Source organism: Sarcophilus harrisii, chromosome 4 (genome assembly GCF_902635505.1).
Source record: "Sarcophilus harrisii chromosome 4, mSarHar1.11, whole genome shotgun sequence".
NCBI classification, from domain to species: Eukaryota; Metazoa; Chordata; class Mammalia; order Dasyuromorphia; family Dasyuridae; genus Sarcophilus; species Sarcophilus harrisii.
In genome coordinates this window covers 291,716,916-291,738,532 of record NC_045429.1, presented here as the reverse complement: position 1 = coordinate 291,738,532, position 21,617 = coordinate 291,716,916, and the positions used below count along the sequence as shown (strand labels likewise).

The window sequence follows — 21,617 nt, the reverse complement described above, 5'->3', positions numbered from 1 at the left end:
TCCTGCTAACCTTCTAAGTTTTCCTAGACTAAGAAAGTGTCTTTCCCTGACTTTTTATTCACTCTTGTTATGGGTCAGAACTCTGAAACAAGGATTCTTACAAGGATTGTTAAGTCAGTGGAATTCATAAAGACAATGATTATCTAGTTTAGCAAGGTGCTTGATAATTTTCAGTATGATTGATTTAATCTTACAACAAATAATGGTTTCCTAGTGATATAATGATTGGTTTATACTCAGTGTAGAGCAAATAAACTGGGACTCAGACTCAGAGTGAGATTCATTCACTTAATCTCACACCACTGTGACCTCCTGCACTTCCCCCATTGAGACCAAGGCCTGTCAGAGCCAGAGACAGACTCAGAAGGGCTTGGAGAAAGACTCAGAAGGGCCAGACACAGATTCAGAAGGGACTCAGAGCCAGATTCATTCATCCCATCTCACACCCTGTGATGGCAGGACTTCTCCTCCTTAGCTTCTCCACTGAAACCAGAACTCCAGAAGGCCTCTAAGAAAGCTTCTCCACTGAAACCAAGACTCTGGAAAGCCTCTAAGAAAGCTAGCAGGGGCCCCAGGCAAGGAAATTAGATTGTGAAGGAGACAATAAAGAATTTAGACTTTAACACCTAGCTATTCTTATGGTGATTGCTCAACTGAAAGGAAGGCTGCTCAGAGATCTCCAGAAAACCAAACAAAAACATTACAATTTTGACCTTCTAAAATTTGATTTCAGTGTTAATTTTAAATTGTCTGAAATGGGATATTGGGAGAGCTGGGTTGCTCCTGTGTGGAACGAAAAGAATCCCTACCCAAAATAACTACTCAGAGTTCACTCAAATTAGAAAGCAGAAAAGGTTATTACAGCAACTCATGAGTGGCAGGGCAGTCTCACTTCCAGATAAAGAGACTCACAGAAGAGGCCCAAAGAGTTAGTACAGAAAAAGCATTCACACATCCCTGCAAGTTCTTCATCTCATCTCTCCATTCCATACATTGCCTTTTCTCCTCTGTCTTGACTCCACTACTCCCCACTTCAGCCTCCTGCCAATCTGTAGTTGTTCTATCCCATTTACATTATTGTAGTCACTGTCTATATTGTTTTCTTCACTCTGCTTAGTTCACTCTGCAGCAGTTCATGTATATCTTTCTCTGTTTTTCTGTTTTTATTACATTCATTATTTCTTACAGGACTGTATACCAGTTTGATTACTCATTCCCCAGATGGTGATTTATCTGCTTTGAGTCCAATTTTTTTCAATATCACAAAAACTGTTGCTATAACAAATTAAGTATAAATGGAAACTTTTTTCTTTTGAATGATTTCCTTGGGGTACAAGCCCAGAATAATCTCCATGTCAAAGAATATGGACTTTTTTAAATCACTTTATTTTTATAATTTCAAGTTGCTTTCCAAAATGGTTATGCTAATTTACAACTCCATCAACAAAATATACTAATACATTGTCTATCATTCTTCAACTCCTCTTATATTGATTATTACCTTTTTTGGTCATATTTTTCAATTTGATAGTATGAGGGTCTTCTACTAATGTGTCACATACTGGTGTCCTTTCCTTTAACATCAACTTAAGAAATAATTAGCAAATTTTTTTTAGCAAATCCTTTCCTAAGATGGCATTATAAGAAACAATATATATTAAAGCTCTATAAATCTTCCACAGTTATACTTAGATTCTCTGGGAAGAATGAACACAAACTTAGAATAGAATGATAGAGAGGTCAAGGTTACTCAGTCCTCTCGTACAGTAGGGTCTTGAAATATTATTTTCTATTAGAAAAATTTTATTAGACTTCTCACAAGGCTAATTTTTTTATTGCTTAGGACTAGATCTGTCTTGAATCCTTTTGGTAGATCCTCTTCTTTGCTACTATCATTCCCCTTGAAGCTATTTTTGTATAGATATAGATATATCTATGTTTGGCTGATATGTATGCCTCTGCTCCTTCTAATGAAACTTAAACTATACAAATAAATCTTAGATTCACTGCCCAGTCCCAAATTCTCTTATTTCTGATTGTCTATTAGACATTTGACTGGATGTCTTATATTAAAATTCAACATGTCCAAAATTGAACTAATTATCTTTCCCCACAAATCATCCCCCTCCCTATTATCTTTTATTGTCAAGTGTATCACCATCCTCCGAGTCACCCATGCTCAAAATCCCTTCTCTCCTCTGACATAATTACCCTGGTATAATCCCCATTACCTCATTCCTTAACTATTTCAATAGCTTGCTGAATGTTCTCTCTACCTCTAGTCTCTCAGCACTATATTCTACCTTCTATTCAGCTGTCAAAGCGATTTTAAAGCACAGGTCTGACCATGTAACTTTCCTGCTCAATAAACTACAGTGTCTCCCTTCACCTCTAGAATTAAGTACAAAATCTTCTACTTGGCCTTTAAAGCTCTTTATAATTTGGTCCATCATTACTTTTCCAGTCTCCTTAAATCTTACTGCCTTACAGTGACTTTGACCTCCTTGCTATTCCTTATACACAACACACTCTTGTTTCCAGACTCTAAGCATTTTTATTTTTGTTTCCCCTCCTAGTTTCTTCAGCTTCCTTCAAATCTCAGTTAAATCCCAACTACTGCAGAACTTTTTCCCTGTCTTCATTAAATTTTTAGACTTTTTCTTTGAGACTCCCCCAATATATCTTGTTTGTACACAGCTGTTTGCATGAACTGTTTGAACGTGATCTCATTCATTAGACTGTGAATGAGTCATTAGACTCATTCAAGACTCCTTGAAAGCTGTGACTTTTTTTTTACTTACTTTGTATCCCCAGAATTAATGTACCTAGCATGTAAGGTATTAAAGGTAGGTATTAAATAAATGCTAGTTGACTGACAGATTGATTCTTACTGTCCATCTGTCCTCTTCCCTTGTTAACACATTATTATTATGTATTTCATATATTATATTATATATATTGATGCAATCATATAATCATTGATCACATCAAGAACTGAATTGGGGAAAAAACAAATATTACATTCATGTAACACAATTTGTTCAGCCATTCTCCAGTCAATATGCACCTTTGTTTCCAGTTCTTGATTACCAAACATCAAAAAAAGGTGCTACTTTTTTTTTTTTTGGTTTGAACATTTATACAGAGGTTATCTATAAAAAAACTACAAATCAGGGTTTAATCTACTGTTTTATTGGTTGTCTAAACTTTAGAAAGTGACCAACAAATTTTATGCAGATTAAACTTAAAAGTGCATCCTGCTTAACTTTGGAGTGCATAGGTCAAAAAATGTAAAAACTCTTTAAAAATTTTGTGGAAACACTAGATTTTTTAATTCATTTTAAAGTAAATTACTCAAATATATAAGTATTTGAGTATTTAAATCACAAAATTAAATTAAAGTTAATTTTTTGAGAATGTTATAATTACAAATCACTTAATTCTTATGGTGTAGCAAAACCAGGACCAGGAGTCACTTCTTTAGAGCATCAGTTACTTGTAGGATGCCACAAAGCTTATTAACTTGGCTTTAAAATGGTCAACTTTTCTCACATGAACAAAAAAATTTATAGAAGTTCTTTTTGTGGTGGCGAAAACTTGGAAATAGAAAAGCAGTCATCAATTGTAAAATGGCTAAACAAGTTGTGTTATATGATTGTAGGGGGATATTATTGTACTGATGAGATCTTCAATGTTAGGTGTGGTTATCATAGGAATTGATAAAAAATTAATCCCTGAGGCAGGCAGTTTAGCTCCATGGTCCCATCCTTTGGGGAGATGGTTCAATCTGAAATTCAAGTTATGTAACACTCCTGAGACCCACCCTGTGAGAAATCCCAGTCATGTCCCTGAGGTTAAATTTTTCCTAAAATAATCTACTTATGGGCCATCCCATGGCTGCTGCCCTCCTTTGGGTCAGTCCTGCATGGTACTCTGCCTCCTGGTGTCTTTCTATTTGCCCCTTCCCCATGCCATAGAATATCTCTCCTAACTCCAATAGACTTCTTAATTCCACTTCTCTTTCCAGCTAACTATATTAGGGTGTGAAGTCCCTTTCAGGATTTAGCCAGCCAGCTAAATCCTCAACCTCATGGGATGCTCCCTTTCCACAAGGTAATTGTAAGTTCCACTGAGGAACTTGTCTTTCATGTGCTTTCCCACTCTATTTCCTATTTACCATTCTTGGTACAATCTTACCATTGTACCATTGTATACCTTCATTTTGTAACTCATCCCCCTAAATAAATCTACCTTTTACCAAAGAGAATGATCATTGTGAATTCTTTATATGAATGAACCCCAACTTTTGGTGCCCACCATCATTTGGTGTCTACATCACTCGCATCAATATTGTAGGAAATGATGAGCAGGATACTTTCAGAAAAACCTGGAAAGCGAAGTGAGCAGAACCAGGAGAACATTGTATACGGTAATGGGAATATTGTACAATGAGCACCTATGAATGACAACTATTTTCAGCTATCCAAAATAATTCTGAAGCACTTATGACGAAAAATGTTATCTACCTCCAGAAAAAGAACTGGTAGAATCTAAATAAAAATTGAAGTATACTTTTTTTAAAACTACATTTCTTGTAGGGTTTTTTGTGGGGTTTTTTGGTCTTGGGTTTTCTTTCACAAAATGACTAGTATAGAAAGCAAATGTATAATATTTATCAAATTGCTTGCCTTCACAATCTAAAATTAGACGGGACTGTGACGGATTCCTTGTCACCGGGAGGAATGAATCCTTTCATAAAGCCGGCTGCCTAAGATCTGCAGAAGGCGTGGAAGTACTGCGCGCCGCCTAGTGGTTGTTGGCGCTGATTTGTACGCAAGCGCAGGTGCAGGTTCGTTGCCATCGCGACAAAGAGACGCGGAGTGCTTGCTCAATTTCAGCTAAGCAGAAGAAAGTTGTATTGTGACCATGGCGGATTCCGAGACCCTGCCAGAATCTGAGGTGCTTGGACTGAAGCTGGAAGCGGTGATCGGTTTCAATGGTGAGGCACGAAGAGGGATGCTAAACCGGCTCTGTCCCTGGGATGTTAAGAAAGTCACTTAGTCACAATGGCCCTTACTCTATAAACTGGGTGTTGGCTTTGCAGCTTCTAAGGACTCTTGCAGTTTTAAGATTCTCTGAACCACAAGGGGACCGAAAATCCCAAGGGCGTACAAGTGAGGTGGCAAACGGGGAGTTTGAGACACTGGACAGTTTACACCCGACCTCCCTTTTCCCTGACCTTGTTCCTGGAGTCTAGCTCCCGATTTGTTCATCGGAGAGGAGCGGGGAGGGCTAGCTACAGGGATGGTGGAGAGAGAGGGCTAGAATCATCAAGAATGATTCCATAGGCTTATTGGCTGGCTCAGAGCTGGCCCTTGTAATAGGCAAAGTTGTTCTAAAGCACCTTCTCCAGTTTGGGAGTCCCTACCCTCAGATCTTTGAAGTTGTTCCTTCTGACCCAAAGCACTATATAATACTGACTCCAGTCATTTGGGTTTGGGGCATTGCTATGCATTTGACGCCAATTGCTCCTGATTCAAAATCCACTGTGCTATTAACTCATTGTTTTTTTTTTCTGCCTTTCAAAATACCGAAAACTAGCTACTTTGATTAAAAATTTTCTGATTGTGGGTGAGGAGAATGTGTGGGAAAGTGAAAAAAACCTGGAAGGAGGGCAGATAATTTGTTTTTCATCTGGAAGGGGTCTTTGTTGTCAACTAAAAAGGAATAACTGCAATAATGAGATTTCAAACTAAGGAGTAATAATACTATGTCATTTTTTAGTTTCCTAAAGTCCTTTCCTCTGTGCAAGTTCTTTGTTTTTCTTCTTGGTTCAGATCTATGTGCTGTATTAAGGAATTGCAGACTTGGAAATTCTTTCCACAAATGCAGATACACTGCTGCTCTGTAATTTGAAATTTTGGAATGATAATGATGATAACAGCTAACATTTTCATAGTGCTTCCTTATGATTGACACTAATAGGCAAATTTATAGCAAGAGTATTTGAGGGCAAAAAAGAATAACAAATCAAATTTCATGACAATTTGTTTTTCTAAAACTGATCTTGTATACAATTACTAAAGGCACTCATGGTTCATGATCATTAGAATGATCAAGATTTTGGTTAAAGGCTTTTTTAGTACCATAGAATCACTTCTGTCAGTGAAACAGGAGTCCCACTCCCTATTTTAAGTCATTTGGAAATTGTCTTGAAGTAGTTGCTTCAGAAAAGACATGTAATATCCTCTCAATAGTCACTGTTCATTTATATTTTTTAGTTTATTATGCAATAGCAGCCACTTCTGCAACTGACTCCTTTTTTTTTTTTTTCCTTTCACTTCTTCTAGGACATGTTCCTTGTGGTCTGATATGCCATCCTGATCAGGAACATTTGGTCTATCCTTTGGGCTGCACGGTCCTTGTTGAGTCAATAAACACAAATAAGCAATATTTTCTACATGGACATAGCAATAATGTTTCCTGTGTAACTATCTCCTCAAATGGTGATTATATTGCTTCTGGACAGGTTACCTTTATGGGGTTCAAGGTGAATAATTTAAGGAGAATACACGCGTAATATCATAGTTCTAGATCTAGAAGGGATCTAAATGTCATTTAGTCCAACCTTCTTACTTTCAGATGAGGAAACTGAGGCCCAGGGGTGTAAGTGATTTACCCAAGATCATAAAGTAATAAGCGTTAAAGGCAACATCAGGTTCTGACTCAGAGACCAGTGTTCTTTATGCTGTACTATACTACCTCAATACTTACTTTTTTATTCATTTAGGATAATCCTCACAGAAAGGCTTCTTATTTAGGATTGCTCAGCTTCTAGAAGAAGTGAGCAGTCTTTCTGCATCCTAGTTTTGATAATGAAGAAGTCAAATTGAGCAATGGGTCTCTCACTCTTGCTCCTTCCTTTCACCTGACTTTACCTAGTTGAATTTTCTATGGACTAGTAAATCATATAGTCTTTGATTTTGATAATATATATTATATATGTGTCATGTGTATTTATATTACCTATGTAATTAATACATGTATTTTTTGGGTGTGTGTTTATATAAAGGCATCTAGGTGATGAAGTGGCTAAAGTGCTGGGCCAGGAATCAGGAAGATTCATCTTCCTGAATTCAAATCTTTATCCTGTTTGCCTCAGTTTCCTCATCTGTAAAATTAACAGGGACAGCTAGGTGGCTTCACCCTGAAGTCAGGAGAGCCTGAGTTTAAATCAGGTCTCAGACACCTAGACCTGGGCAGAGACCTGTGACCCTGGGCAAGTTACTTAACCCCAATTACCTCAGCAAAATTAATTAATTAATTAAATTAACCACTCCAGGATCTTCATAATATATGTGTATAAACTTATCTGTGTATATGTACATATACATGCATGTATACATACATAATTCTTGATTATGAAAGCCCTATTCTAATAACTCATCATGGCATGGAGATAACTCTTAAAGATGATCTTAGAGTAAGCACAAATTTTGGTCTTGAAAAATCTTTGAATATGGATCTAGTGACTATATGTACTATGTAGCTAAATACTGAGGAGCTCATCACTGGCTATTAAGTGATAAAATTCTTGATCATAGAAACCCATAAAACAAAAGAAAAATGGTTCTTAGTCCTATGTAGCCCTATTTCTGTACTGATTCTAGAGGTGGAAAAGGGAATAAAAGGTTCTAAGAAACCATCTCTAAACATTAACTAAATTGATATTCTAAATGTGAGATCCTTGTCCAGTAACCAAGTAGTTGACATACTATGGAGGAACTGAATCACATTAATTTTACCTTATTAAAATAAGTGAAAACCCTTCAAGAAAGATCAATTAAATGAAAAGATAGTCAACATTTAAGTTGGAGGTGCAAATCAAGGAGTTGTTAGAAGTTGGTTTTATTATGTGCCTAAATATAATAAGAAAATTAATTCCTTAGGCCACTTGATTATTTTGTTTTGAAGTGATCATAATATATGTAAATTAAAAGACCATAATGAAAATTATTACCTTATTTGTCAATATGTGTTGTAGAGAATAAGGAGAAAGAAAGTTTATGAAGAACTCAGTCAATAAGCATTTATTAAAGGTAAAAGAAAAAAAGCATATATTTAAAAAATTATTAAAGGTAAAACTCTCCTCGAGGAGTTCACAATCTACTTCTGAAGACAATAAAGCAACATGTACAAATAAGTTAATACAGAATAAAAATAATACTCTTCATATTAATTAATCAAATATTTATGACTCATTGAGTCATAAAGAGGCCATTGCCTCTTTGCAGAGATAAGCATGGGCAGAAGATGGTAAAGAATGTCAAAAAATATAGTTTGTGATCAAGAAGTGAAAAATGCTAACAGTGTGTAGAATATCCAAAAGCCTGTACATCAAGAAAAATGTGGAGGGACTCTGGATATAGTAAACATTGAACAGCATTATGTGTAAAATTAAATTGATCATATCTTAATAGAAAGAAAATTAGCATCATGTGGAAGTCATTTCTTTAAAATTAAAAAAAGAATTATTATGTTTTGTTCTTACTTCACCTTCATTTTCAAGGATCGCTATCCCTCTCCTCCAAGAGTTAGCTCTGATAAAGTATAAAAAAGAAAAGAGGGAAAAGGGCAACTTAACAAAATTAATCTTATTAAGTGAATATGACAGAATATGCAACGTGTGGAAGTCATATCTAAATTAATTATTGTTGAGCAACTAGATCTTTGATTTGTTAAGGCAAAGATAAAAATTAATATGAAATTACAGGAAAATAAAAATAATAAAAATGAGAAATACCATCAAAATATTTTCAAGCTATCCAATTCAGACAACATATTAATAAATCAAAAAAATGAACAAAGAAATAGACATATATATATATATGGATTATCACTATTTCCTAAGGAAGTTTAGCAAAATAAAACAGCTTGGGATAATGAGGTTTTTTAAATATAAATTCATTGGCAGAATTTTATGAAGAATTATAAGCAGTATCTCTTAAAATAATCAGAAGCACTAGAAGAAAAAATAAATTAATAGAAGTGAAATCCTATTAAGATAGCTCATCCTAATTATTGATTATTTTTAAAAAGCTTTTGAGTTGATAAAACAAAATACAACTTTGAAGGATTCCTTCCAATAGGGTACCTCTCATGCATATGTTAAAATCCTACAACATTCTTTAGAAGATGAAATAATTTTGTTGATTTCATGATTACATAGCAGTTGACACATAAAACAGGAATAGGTATATTCATCAAAGAAGCTTGCCACTATTACAGAGGATGTCCAACACAAGAGTTCAAATGAAAAAGCGATTCCCTATAGATGAAAAGGTTATACAGATGCTTCTCTTATGAATAATGATATGCTAATGTCTCGAAATCTACAACATTTCAGTCTCCTGTGATCCACACTCAATAAAAGTCTAATAACATCAGGTTTCTCTGAAAAAAAAAATAATAACTTATTTTTTACATTAATAGAACTCCAGTGATACTATCTGCTCAAGTCATAAAGTTATAAATCTCAGAAAAGAAAAAACCAAAATTGTGTCATACAAGATCAATGAAGAGATGATGCCATAAATAGACTAATGTGGAAAATTTACATGAAGAATCCCACAGAATGTTATGATCATTATTGATGACACTAAAAGGTGTACCCAAATTGATACAGTCCTTTAAAATACCAAGTTTTTTTTTCCCCAATGTATACGATTGAAACTAGAATTATTTAAAGGGAACTGGGGGAGGGAGACTTTTATTTTTAAATGACATGATCTAAGGTCAAGAGAATTGGTTTAAGAGTTAAGGTAGGGAGAAATTGCTCTGTCAAATTCTTGTCTTGTTTACAAAGTAGTTATCTTCATAGTGATTATTGTCATTACAATGAAATATTGTAATTATTTATATTGTATGTATTTTTTCTTCTCATTTATAGGCAGATGTCATTTTGTGGGATTATGCAAAGAAGGAGCTGATTGCCCGACTGTCACTTCACAAGGGCAAAATTGAATCTCTGGCTTTTTCTCCAAATAGCAAATACCTGGTATCATTAGGAGGTCCAGATGATGGAAGGTAATGAACTAAAAAAAAATTTACTTGGCTTTTTCCATTCAATTTTTAAGCCATGAAATTCTTGGATGTTGAGTTTCTTAGGATTAACCACATTTATTAGGTAAGTGTTATAGGTAAGATATCAATGAGAGGCAGTTTCATGAAATACAGTTCTATCAATATGTGTGTGTCTTTCTTCATATATATTATAATTTAATATTTTATTTTCTTCAATTATATGTAAAAATAACATGTCATTAATAATAAGTTATAAATTATTAAAATATTTTCAATAAGTGGAAAGGCATAAAATCATAGATTTAGAAATGGAAGAGTCCTTCGAGGTTCTAAAGTTCAAACCATTTTATAGATGGGAAAATTGAAGCATGAGAGATTAGGTGATTTACCTAAAGTCATATAGCTAATGAATATTCCAGGAAGAATTTGCATTCAAATCTTCCTGACTCTAGGTCCAACACTTTATTTACTGTGTCACCTGGTTGCTTCTAAATGATTGAAAATGTTTGTTTGTTTATTTTTTTAATTTGATTTGACACTTTGAAAATACAGTGATTTGAAGATCTGGTTCTAAATTAAATTTATTGTAATAATTGGTTTTAATGGCTACAACAGTTTAAATAGATAGATACTTCACAAAGATACATAGAGCCAGATGAAGAAATACATTTTGCTTGCTCTTGACAAATCATGATACACATTTTTCTTTTCAAAAATGTAATTTAACAATTTAAATGAACAAAAATCTACTTCTCTTCCTCCCATCACACCTCTCCCCTCATTTAATTGAAAAAGAGAGAAAAACAAAAGCTTTGTAATAAGTAAACATAGTCAAGCAATACAAATTCCTTCATTGGCCAAGTCCAGAAATATATATATTTCAATCTTTAATCTGAAATTCTCTCAGAAAACTGACAGAAAATTTTATCATGAATTCCTGGAATTCTGGTTGGTCAGCAAATCAACAAACATTTATTAAATGCTTATTATGTCCCTACTGTGCTAAGTACTAGGGATACAAATATAAAACAAAAGACAATCCCTACCTCAAGGAATTTACATTCTACAGGGAGAAAATAGCACATGAAAAACAGTAAAATGTCAGAAGTAGAGCAGGGAGAGTAGTGAAGGATAGCTGCCTTTGGCCTTTCCTCAAAATGAAAATTCTGAAAGGAACTTAACCCATATGGCAGAAAGGAAGGCACAGAGGGCAGCAAGGACAGAGGGATATATGTCAGAGAGATAAGGAGGCCTTGTGGTGAAAACTGGAGAATCAGAAAGCAATTAGTTAATTGTAATGTTCTTAAGTCAAAAGTTGTTTGTCTTTATTATGTTGTTCTATAAATTGTTCCTCTAATTGATGTGCATATTGATATCCTTTGATAATTTATCATTTGGTGAATGGCTCTTATTTGTATAAATACAAATAAGTTCCCTATATATTTTAGTAATAAAATTTTTATCAGAGAAACATCCTGCAAAGATTTCCTTTCCAATTTCCTGCTGCTTTTCTTCTAATTTTACCTGAACTAGTTTTATTTGTTGAAAAATATTTTAATTATACTTATAATTAAATTTATTAATATAATTATATTATATAAAATATAATATAATTAAATATATTAAATAATATAATATAAATAAATATAATTAAAATTGCATATTTCACTTTCTTCTATCTTGTTTGATCAAGAACAATTCCCTATCCATAGATAAGACAGGTGATTTCTTCCATGCTTCTCTAATTTGTTTATGTCACTATATCTAAATACTGTACCCATTTTGAGTTTATGTTAGTATATACCATGAAACGTTTTTTTTTCCAGCAGTTTTTGCTGAATGGTGAGTAATCTGTTCCCAGGAGTGAAAATTTTTGGGTTTATCAATCACTAGAAATCTGTGCCTGTGCATTGTGTACCTAAATTGTTCTACTGATCAGTTTCTCTATTTCTCACCCAGTATCAAAGTGTTTTGTGGATTACAGCTTTGCATCTAAAGAAATGATTTATTGGACCTCTATCCTATTCCAGTCAATAAATCAGTATTAATCAGTTCAGTGTGATTCTATATTGTTAGTGCTTGTTAGGAATTATTAGTGATGTACTCATCTAGTAATATGCATTTTGTCTGCTCAATCATCTAATATTAGTATAGGAATTGCATATTAATACATATTTTACATATATTTAGTTATGTCTAAGGACAAATAAGATAAATTCTTTCTTACAATAAGCCCCAGATTTAAACTCCGAGCTAATAAATTCATTGTTCAATAACCTGGTATAAAAATTCCAAGGTTCACTTGCTTAACATAAGTCAAGAATGTTGACTAGAGGACCTCCACTCTTTTAGCATATAGCACCAAGCCCCATGTGGGTGGGATGTCCTAATGTGATATGGAAAGCCTCCTAACTTATTTTTGTACCTTTGGATCACCCTGTCTTATTCAATTTGAGAACAGAATCATCTTATGATCACTTAGTCAGAAGATGACCCTTATCTTGTCCAACCTCTGACCACCCATACTAATCCATTGTTTCAGAAGGGTCATAAGCAAAGTCTATCAACTATATAATTACTGTGTTTTATTTTGTCTTTTCTAAATATCTCAGTATCAAGCCTGATAAAAATAAGAACCTGAAGAAAGGGGGTATCTTGTATCATGACACTTGAGGCCCCATTCATTGAAGGGGGTTCTCCCTTTAATAAAGTTATTAGCTCAGACCTCTGTAATGGGCCAGAACTCTGGAGAAGTCGTGTTAATGACTGAGCCATGAGTTAAAGCTCAGTATGATTGGTTTAGTCCTATAACAAGGTGTTAACTCAGTGGAATTGATAAGACAATGGTTATCGAGTTTTACATGTACTTAGTACTTCATATAGTTCCACAAGATTGACACCTATTCTACAAGATTCACACCTACAATAATGTAATTTTAATAGAGTATATAAGAGCCAACAACACTGAGACCAAAGCCTGTCTGAAGGGCCTCCAGAAAGCTATCCCGGGCCCCAGGCAAGGAGACAGACTGCAAAGGAGACAATAAAGACTTTTGACTATTCTCTTGTTGATTACTCAGTTGAAACAAAGGCTGGTCCAAAGACCTCAAGAAAGCTAAATCAGAACATTACAGATCTCTGTCTGCCTTAATGGTTTTTCTTGCAGATAGGATAATTTTGGATCCCATAGTACAATAGTTTGGGATCTGTCTTCTGGTATTGCTTTCCTTACCACTTTTTTTTTTTTTCTTTAATTCTCTTAATATTCTTGACCAAAATTTTGTTCCTCCAGAAGAATTTTGCATTTTTTTTATATCTCTGTAAAGTAATCCTTTAGTAATTTGATTGGTATGGCACTGAGTAAGTTAATTTAGGTAGTATTGTCATTTTTATTATATTGACTTGGCTGGTAGCAATTAATATTTTCCCAATTACTGAGTGATTTTTGTGTATAGAATATTGTAGTTGTATTCATATAGTTTCTATATCTTGGTAAGTAAATTCCCAAGCACTTCATATGTTCTGTAATTATTTTAAATGGAATTTATTTCTTCTTCAGTTTTGTCAGTAGTATACAGAAATTCTGATGAATTAATCATGCAGCATTTATTTATATCTTACAGCTTCTCTGAAGTTATTAATTGTTTACATGAATTTTTAGTTGACTTTATATGGGTTTTTTATATTTTTCTTTCCCTTTACTTATTCTTATTTTTTATAATATTTATTTTAATATTTATTATATTATAATTTATAATATTTATATCTTATTTATTATAATAACCATATTATGACTTTTGCTTTTGTTATTAATATAATTGATTCTGTTTGTAGCTTTTTCACTATTAAGCCAATCCTGCATTCCTGGTATAAACTTAGAGTGGTTATGTTAAATAATCTTTGTAATATGTTGCTGTAGTCTCCTTGCTATTTTATTTAAACTATTATATCTGATTTTCTTTAAAATCTATTATATCTGAGGTCTATTATATATGATTTTCTTAAAATGTTCTTCAGATCATTGTTGGCCATTTCTTTTTGGCTAAATTTATCTTAGTCAAAAAATGGTATATGACAATTCCCCATTATTATAGTTTGGTTTTCATGTAAAATTATAGAGTGCACAGTACATGTAAACAACCTTGTACAAATAAATTTTACTCAGATTACACTGAAACTGACTAAATTAGAAAACACTGAAATTAAAGGGGATTGGGAAATCCCAGAGTAACAAGTGGGATTTAGCAGGGTCTTGAAGAAGGTCAGGGAAGTCAAGAGGCAGCTAGAAGGAGGGACGCATTCCAGAAATGGGGGATAGTCGGTAAAAATGCTTGGAATCACAAAATGGAATATCTTGTTTGAGGAACAGAGAGACCATCAGTGTCACTGCATCACAGAGTAAGGAAGTGGGGTTCAAGAAGATTATAAAGTTAAGAGGACCAGGTTGTGAATGTCTTTGAATGCCAAAGAAAAGATTTTACATTAGATCCTGGAAATGATAGGAAATCATAGGAATTATTCCGTTAGCAAATAAGTATGGTAGATGTGCTAGACTCTGTGCTAAGCACTGGGGGTACAGAGAAAGACACAAAACCATCTCTGCCTCTTGTTTTTTTTTTTAATATATTTTATCTTTTGTCATATTTTGCTTTTACTTGTGTACTCCAATCTTGTGAGATAATTTTTTCTCTATCTTGTATTATTTTCCCTCTCCCTTTTTTTCTTTCTTCTTTTGAAATAACAAAAATAGAGCAAAACTACTTCTTCACTGACTCTTGACTCCCTGATAAAACTGCCTCATTGATCCCTGAAAATAATAGCATTCTAAAGAAACACATGTATCATTTTCCCCATATGTATTGCTGAGTTGTTTCAGTTGTGTCTGACTCTTTGTGATCCCATTTGGTTTTTTGTTTTGTTTTGCTTTTTGGCAAAGATACTGGAGTTGTTTGCTATTTCCTTCTCCAGCTCATTTCACAGATGAGAACGTGAAAGGGTAATGAGATGAGGTGAGATGAGAAAGGGTGAAGTGACTCCTTTTGCTCCAGAGTCACACAGCTAGCAAGTGTCTAAGTCAAGATTTGAACTCAGGAAGATTTCTTCCTGACTCTGAGCCAGGCCACTCTGTCCACTGTGCCACTTAGCTGCCCTGATATTCCTCATATTAAAATGAAACAATTCATCTTTCTTTACTCTCTTCTAATTATTTTCTCATATTTAGCTTTTTATATTTCTCTTGACTCCTGTATTTATATTTCAAAGTTCCTACTTAGCTATGATTGTCTATCAGGAATGTTTGGAAATCCTTTTTATCTCTTTCATCTGGGTAAATTATAAGTCTTTTTTTTTTTTTTTTTTTTTGGTCTTCTGGACTATATATTTCAAGCTTTCTGCTCTTTTTATAGTGATGGCTGATAACTCACACGTGATCCTGACTGGGGTCCTTGGTAGATTAATTCTACTTAATTGCAATATTTTTTTTTCTTTTGAGACTTTGGCTAGAATGTTTCTGGGAGTTATTTTGAGAGGAGAGGGCATTAGGTGACTGATGAATTCTTTTTATTTTATTTCATTCTCCAGTTCTAAAAGATCTGGGCAGTTTCTTTTATGATTTCTTAAAATAATATATCTAGGCTTTTGGGAGTGGGGTTAGGGAATCATGGCTTTCAAGTAATACAATGATTCTTCTCTCTCATTTTTCTGGAGTATATAAAACAAGAAGGAGGATAATAATACTTGAAAGGCATTGTTAAGTTAGGTTTTAAATAACTTCATATGAGACACACAGGAGTTTGCATTTTGTGCTGGAGGCAATAGGATTCCTGGCAACAGAATGGTAGAAGGCTAGTTTTCCTACACCAAAAATAGTAACTTTGCTCTTTTTAAAAATTCCCTTGACAAAATATATATATATATACCCATGGAGATATAGCTACTTATTTAAGTTCCTTAAAGGCAAGGCCCAGATCAACTCTTGTCTTTATATTCCTCACTAAAAGCATACAGTAAGTGCTTAATAATGATTATTTGTTAAATAATATGTATGAAAGCTCTATGCAAAATGTAAACTTTTGAATGTCAACAATATTTTCTAAGGATTTAGTCACTTCTTACTATGCTCTTTCAGTTTAAAGTTATGTTTCTAAACAATCTTAGTTTAAATGTCTCATTTTGTACTAACACTATCTAAGGATAAGAATTGGACCTGTGATTTTCTTGGCAGAGGGGACTTCCAAATTAAGGAAACTTCCTTTACAAATGCAGGTCCACCACCTCCTATAATTTATGATTATAAAGAATTACCTTAGAGACTTCATGGTTGAATAACTTGCCCAGGGTTCCATAGCCTATGTGTGTGTCAGAAGCTGGCCTTCCTGACTTACAGACCAGATAGATTTTTACCAATCAGGCCTTGAGTACTCAACACACATTTATGAAATGTTAGGTACTATGCTTGCATAATAAGAATACAAATACAGTGAATGAGATAATTCCTGCCTTAAAAAAAATTTAGAGTAGAATGATTAAAGATAGTCCTAGTTTCCATTTTTTAAAAACTAATTCCACTCATGCTCAGCTGTTAGTTTATTGTTTTTGTTTTGGCAGTGTGGTTGTGTGGAGTGTTACCAAGCGAGATGCCATTTGTGGCAGTCCTGCAGCAGGTCTTAATGTTGGGAATGCTACAACAGTTATCTATTCAAACTGCAAAGATGAGATGTTTGTTACTGCTGGAAAGTAAGTTTCTTCAATATTCTCTGAATTGTAAATAGTTTTCCCCCATTATACATTTTCTAATATGTAGAAAACGTATTAGCATCCAAATTAAAGGACAAATCCTTCAATAAGAGACTTTTGACAATTGACAATTTTTAAAATTATGTAACAATTTCAATGTGCTTTAAGCTAAAAGCATTGGTTTATATCTATGTGAATGAATATACATTTTCCTATTGGAAGATCTTTTTTCTAGAAAAAAGAAAGCATTAGAAAGTCCATCTTTAATGGAGTTTGTTACTATTTTTTAAAACTTTTGAGAGATTCTTCTGGATGATGTCTCTACTACTTGTTGCATACAAGCCATCACTAGTGATTTGTGGTGCTCCACTTGTGTCTATTATACATCCCTCAATAGTCCCTTTTATCATAACAATTCGATTATTCATAGGTTATAAAGTTAAATACTTTGTAGCCACTTAGCATCTTCAAAAGAATATTAGTATTACCATTCTTCTTTCATTTCTTTTTTTTTTTATTTTGTGGATACTTAAGCCAAATTTTTTTCAATGAGTCTTCTTACATTTCTTTTGGAAGTCTTTTCTTAGATCTCACTTGGGAGTCTCTGCAGTGGTTTAAGATTTGGCACAATCAGCATAATGCCAAGTGCAAACCTGAGCATATTGGAAACTTTACCACCTACATACAACTCTTCAACTCAGAATCTTTGAATTTTGTAGAATTGTTGTAGAAAATCATCCATGATGGTGACAAACATGTTGAGAGAACATAATTCTCCTTTTGCATCTTGCTTGATATGAGCAAACAGAGAGTTATCAAACAAAGTTATATCTTTTGGCAGAATACTTTTTATGATTTTAAAATATTCAAAGAAGATACCTTTTGGGAGAACTTTTAAGTGTTTTGCTTTCTTATACATAGTGGGGTTTTTTTTTTTTTTTGTTTCTGCTGAGGCAATTGGGGTTAAATGATTTGCCCAGGGTCACACAGCTAAGAAGTATTAAGTGTCTGAGGCCAGATTTGAACTCAGGTCCTCTTGATTTCAGGGCTGGTGCTTTATCCACTATACCACCTAGCTTTTATTGGTGTTTTCTGTTTTACATCTCACCATAGTATCACATGTATTTCCTACCCTCTCCCCAAGAGCCATCCCATATGTCAAATAGGCATAATGCTTTCTTATAATCAACAAATTATAAGCTCCCTGACATAGAGTCCTCTTGCCTTACATATATCTTGGACAGAGCCTTCAAGTAGATAATGAATTGAATAGGAGGATAAGAGTACGTTAAATTACATTTGGGAAATTGTGTAGTGTTCTTAATGGCTCCAAGTTTTCCTAGGACAAAACCCTACCTTTTTTTTTTTTTTTTTTTAATATCACCTCTTTTCCTGGCAAGTCTGTAAGGCTATAAGTCATGGAAGACCATAGTTCCTGAAAAATTAAAGTTATAGGTCACACAAAGAATAATATAGAAGTTCATAGACGTGAGCAGATTGCAACACATTATAATGAAGAATTACAAAGTAGAAACTGCATAAATGCATTAGAGATATATGTGGTTGAGAAAAGCAACACGCCAGTTAAATATCAAGAGTATGGGATAACTTGATAGACTCTTCATACTCCATTGTATGGAGCTATCCAGAGGAAGACTAACATATTAAGTGGACTCCTTATATAGGCTTTATGTGAAGACATGATTCAGAATCTCATAGAAAACAATTGGATTATGCTTTGTACCCTTGAAGAATCCACCTTTTGATGAGATCATGAATCCATGGAAGTATTAGAGTATGTGTGTATTTATGTGGCCTGAAATAATAATGTGAGGAGGAAAATCAACTTTTCCTCATTGGTCTAAAGATAATTACATTGAACTTAAAATGAGATGAGTAGTGGTAACACACAATTTTCATAAATACCTTAGTAGAGTCTTTGTACCTTGAGTCCTCTGGCAGAAGTATTGATTGAAAGAGAATTAGAAAAGCACATGATGAACCCTGCTTTTCCTCCCCTACTTTCAACCCAATCCCTAGATATTTTATCCAGCTTATCTTTTGGGAAACTGTAGCACACAGGAGGGACATGCTATATATGTGCCACTAATGGACTGTATTCAAATCCCAACAGTTCTGAGTTTGTGAATTTCTTGTTTTGGACTTTAGTGGAACAATCCGGGTATGGGATCTCGATTTCCCGAATAGGAAAATCTGGCCAACTGAATGCCAAACAGGACAATTGAAAAGAATAGTTTTAAGTATTACAGTAAGTATTATGCTATTTCAGTTAATAAATTAAATTTGAAAAAAACTCTTCTTAATAAAGTTATTCTAGGATAAAGGGATCAAAGAAGTGGTGGATTTCTCTGGACTGAGCTTTTGCAGCAGGAGCCTAAAAGGAAGCAATGGTGTGGTTTTTGAATATAAGATTCTTGAAAGTGATCTCATGCCCAACTGAGATATGTTTCTATGTATATTGGGATATACTTCTACAACTTTATTTCCTGGGAGCAAGTGACATTACTTAGGCTTTGCCTATCCATGAAATTGATATCATCTGTCTGGAAAACATCCTGCCCAGGTCTATTAGCTTAGGGGGAATGAGGTGCATCAAGGAGGGAATCTAGATCTAAAAACAAATTTCTTGGCTACCTCCATAACCAATCATCTAAGTATTTAATCTTACCTTATGCCTATGATATTATAATATTCTCCTCACTAATATTCCTATATTCAATATCCAACACACACTTATCCTAATCTTCAGAGATTTCATTACTATCTCTTTAAGAGACTTGTTAGCTTATAAACTGTTGGCTTATTGTGGGCTGCCTTTAGATTTGACTTTTACATGATTAGAGGCATAGGATAATTAAGTTTCAGTATTTTTGTCCTATAAAGGAAAAATTCACCTATAAATTGTATTTGTTCCCCTCTAGGAATTTTTAAACCTCTTAATCTCTATGTGTGTTCCTTTCCTAACAAAATCCTTCTTTGATGCCTTTTCTTGGAATGGAGGTAATCTGAGGTTCTTGAAGACTCTGCCAGCAAAACATGAGGACCAATAGAATATTGATGTACTTGTGTATCATATTCAGTCCAACTAAGTGATTTATCAGGGAAGGTGGCTGTCAGCCACAAAATGAATTTTTCAGTCATGGCAAGTCATGAAACATGGAAGATTATTGTCATTTTACCCAATTTTACCCAATCCTTAATGCTTAATCCTTTCAAAATATACTATTCTATATTCTCAATGATTAAGTTCAATTAAATGTTTATTAAGCACCCACTGTGCTTGACACGGAAGAGATATAAAGTATAAATAAGAAAAAATTCCTTGCCCCCCATGGAACTTATGAGGATATGACACATAAATATTTTGCAAGGGAAACACTATAGATTACATTTGACAAATATTTTGGATTGGTAAATCCTTTCTCATTTGATGAAATTCTACTACAATTCTAGAAGGCTGGAAGTGAGCCCATAGGATAACATCAACTCACACATAGTTAAATAATCTTCCCTTATGACCAATCTAAAAAGTAGACAGGACAATTAAAAAAAAAAGGATTGGCTAGATTTTTCTTGTGCCAAAAGAACTGTACAAATATGTACACATATATTGTATTTAAGCTGTATTTTAACATATTTAACATGTATGAGACTGCCTGCCATCTAGGGAAGGGAGTAGAGGGAAGGAAGAAAAGTTGGAACAGAAGTGATTGCAAGGGACAATGTTGAAAAATTACCCATGCATATGTTCTTTTTATTAAAAGCTATAAAAAAAAAGGATTGATATATAGAATTTATAATAATCAACTCCATCAGCCCAGAGTCTGTAGAGATATAGAAGAAATAGTGACAGCATCAATACAAACAGAAGAGACATGAAATCAAATCAAAAAGAATTTAATAAAAGAGAAATATAAATTAACAATAAAGTGAATGAAGCAGCAAGAGTTCTTGGTGTCTTTGCCTAGACGCTCCTGTCACTTTGCTTCCATGGGACACCAAGCATTAAATCTCTTTTTGTTGTTGTTGTTGTTGTTGTTTAATTATAATAGCCTTTTATAAGATATATGCATGGGTAATTTTTCAGCATTGACAATTGCAAAACCTTTTGTTCCAGTTTTTCCCCTCCTTCCCCCTACCCTCTCCCCAAGATGGCAGGTTGACCAATACATGTTAAATATGTTAAAATATAAGTTAAATACAATATATGTATATACGTCCATACAGTTATTTCAAGCACTAAATCTCAATTCAGTTCCCTTGTATCCTCTACATGGGAAGGAGGACATAGACCAAGTAAATTCATGACAAAATATTAGAGAGTCATGACCACAAGCAGTTTCAAATTCATCATTTTCCTCTAAATCTCTTAAGCAATATCAAGCAAATCTTACCTAGAACCTATACCAAGCCAGCCTGGCTCATGCAGTCTATATCCATGTGTTAGGATTCTTACAAGGTGCTAAATCACTGGAATTGATAGGCACTCCAGGAGATTCACAAGTTCAGTGGAGGAGATTCACAAGTCACAGTTCCCACAATCCCACTCTCGGAGGAGGAGTCAACCTTTGAGTTCACACCTCTAAAAGAGCATTTAAAAGGACAAGCCCATTGGGAGCATGGGGAGATTGAGAAGCCAGGATTCAGTTTTGCAGAATGAAGGATTCAGAGAGAGCTGGAAGCTGAAGCTGGCAGAGTCAAAGGACTGGCAACAAGAGCTCTCAGAACCAAGGAAAGCTAACCAGGCTATTTTGAAGGTAACAATAAAGGACTGAACT

The 21,617-nt window shown here is 34.0% G+C and overlaps 1 protein-coding gene across 3 annotated transcripts in view; it reads left to right on the top strand.

Annotated features, from left to right (window-relative positions):
* The first annotated feature begins 4,831 nt into the window (after window positions 1-4,831).
* CFAP52 (cilia and flagella associated protein 52) overlaps window positions 4,832-21,617 on the top strand; it is a 56,615-nt gene continuing 39,829 nt past the window's right edge. The window contains exons 1-5 of one of the 3 annotated variants that reach the window (XM_031965507.1): window positions 4,832-4,999; window positions 6,351-6,550; window positions 9,950-10,086; window positions 16,690-16,818; window positions 18,988-19,087. In XM_031965507.1, coding sequence (XP_031821367.1) covers window positions 4,927-4,999; window positions 6,351-6,550; window positions 9,950-10,086; window positions 16,690-16,818; window positions 18,988-19,087 — 639 coding nt within the window. In that variant the 5' untranslated portion in view covers window positions 4,832-4,926. Of the gene's footprint in view, window positions 5,000-6,350; window positions 6,551-9,949; window positions 10,087-16,689; window positions 16,819-18,987; window positions 19,088-21,617 lie in introns of those variants that run through there. The other 2 variants (XM_031965505.1, XM_031965506.1) reach the window with 2 other exon arrangements.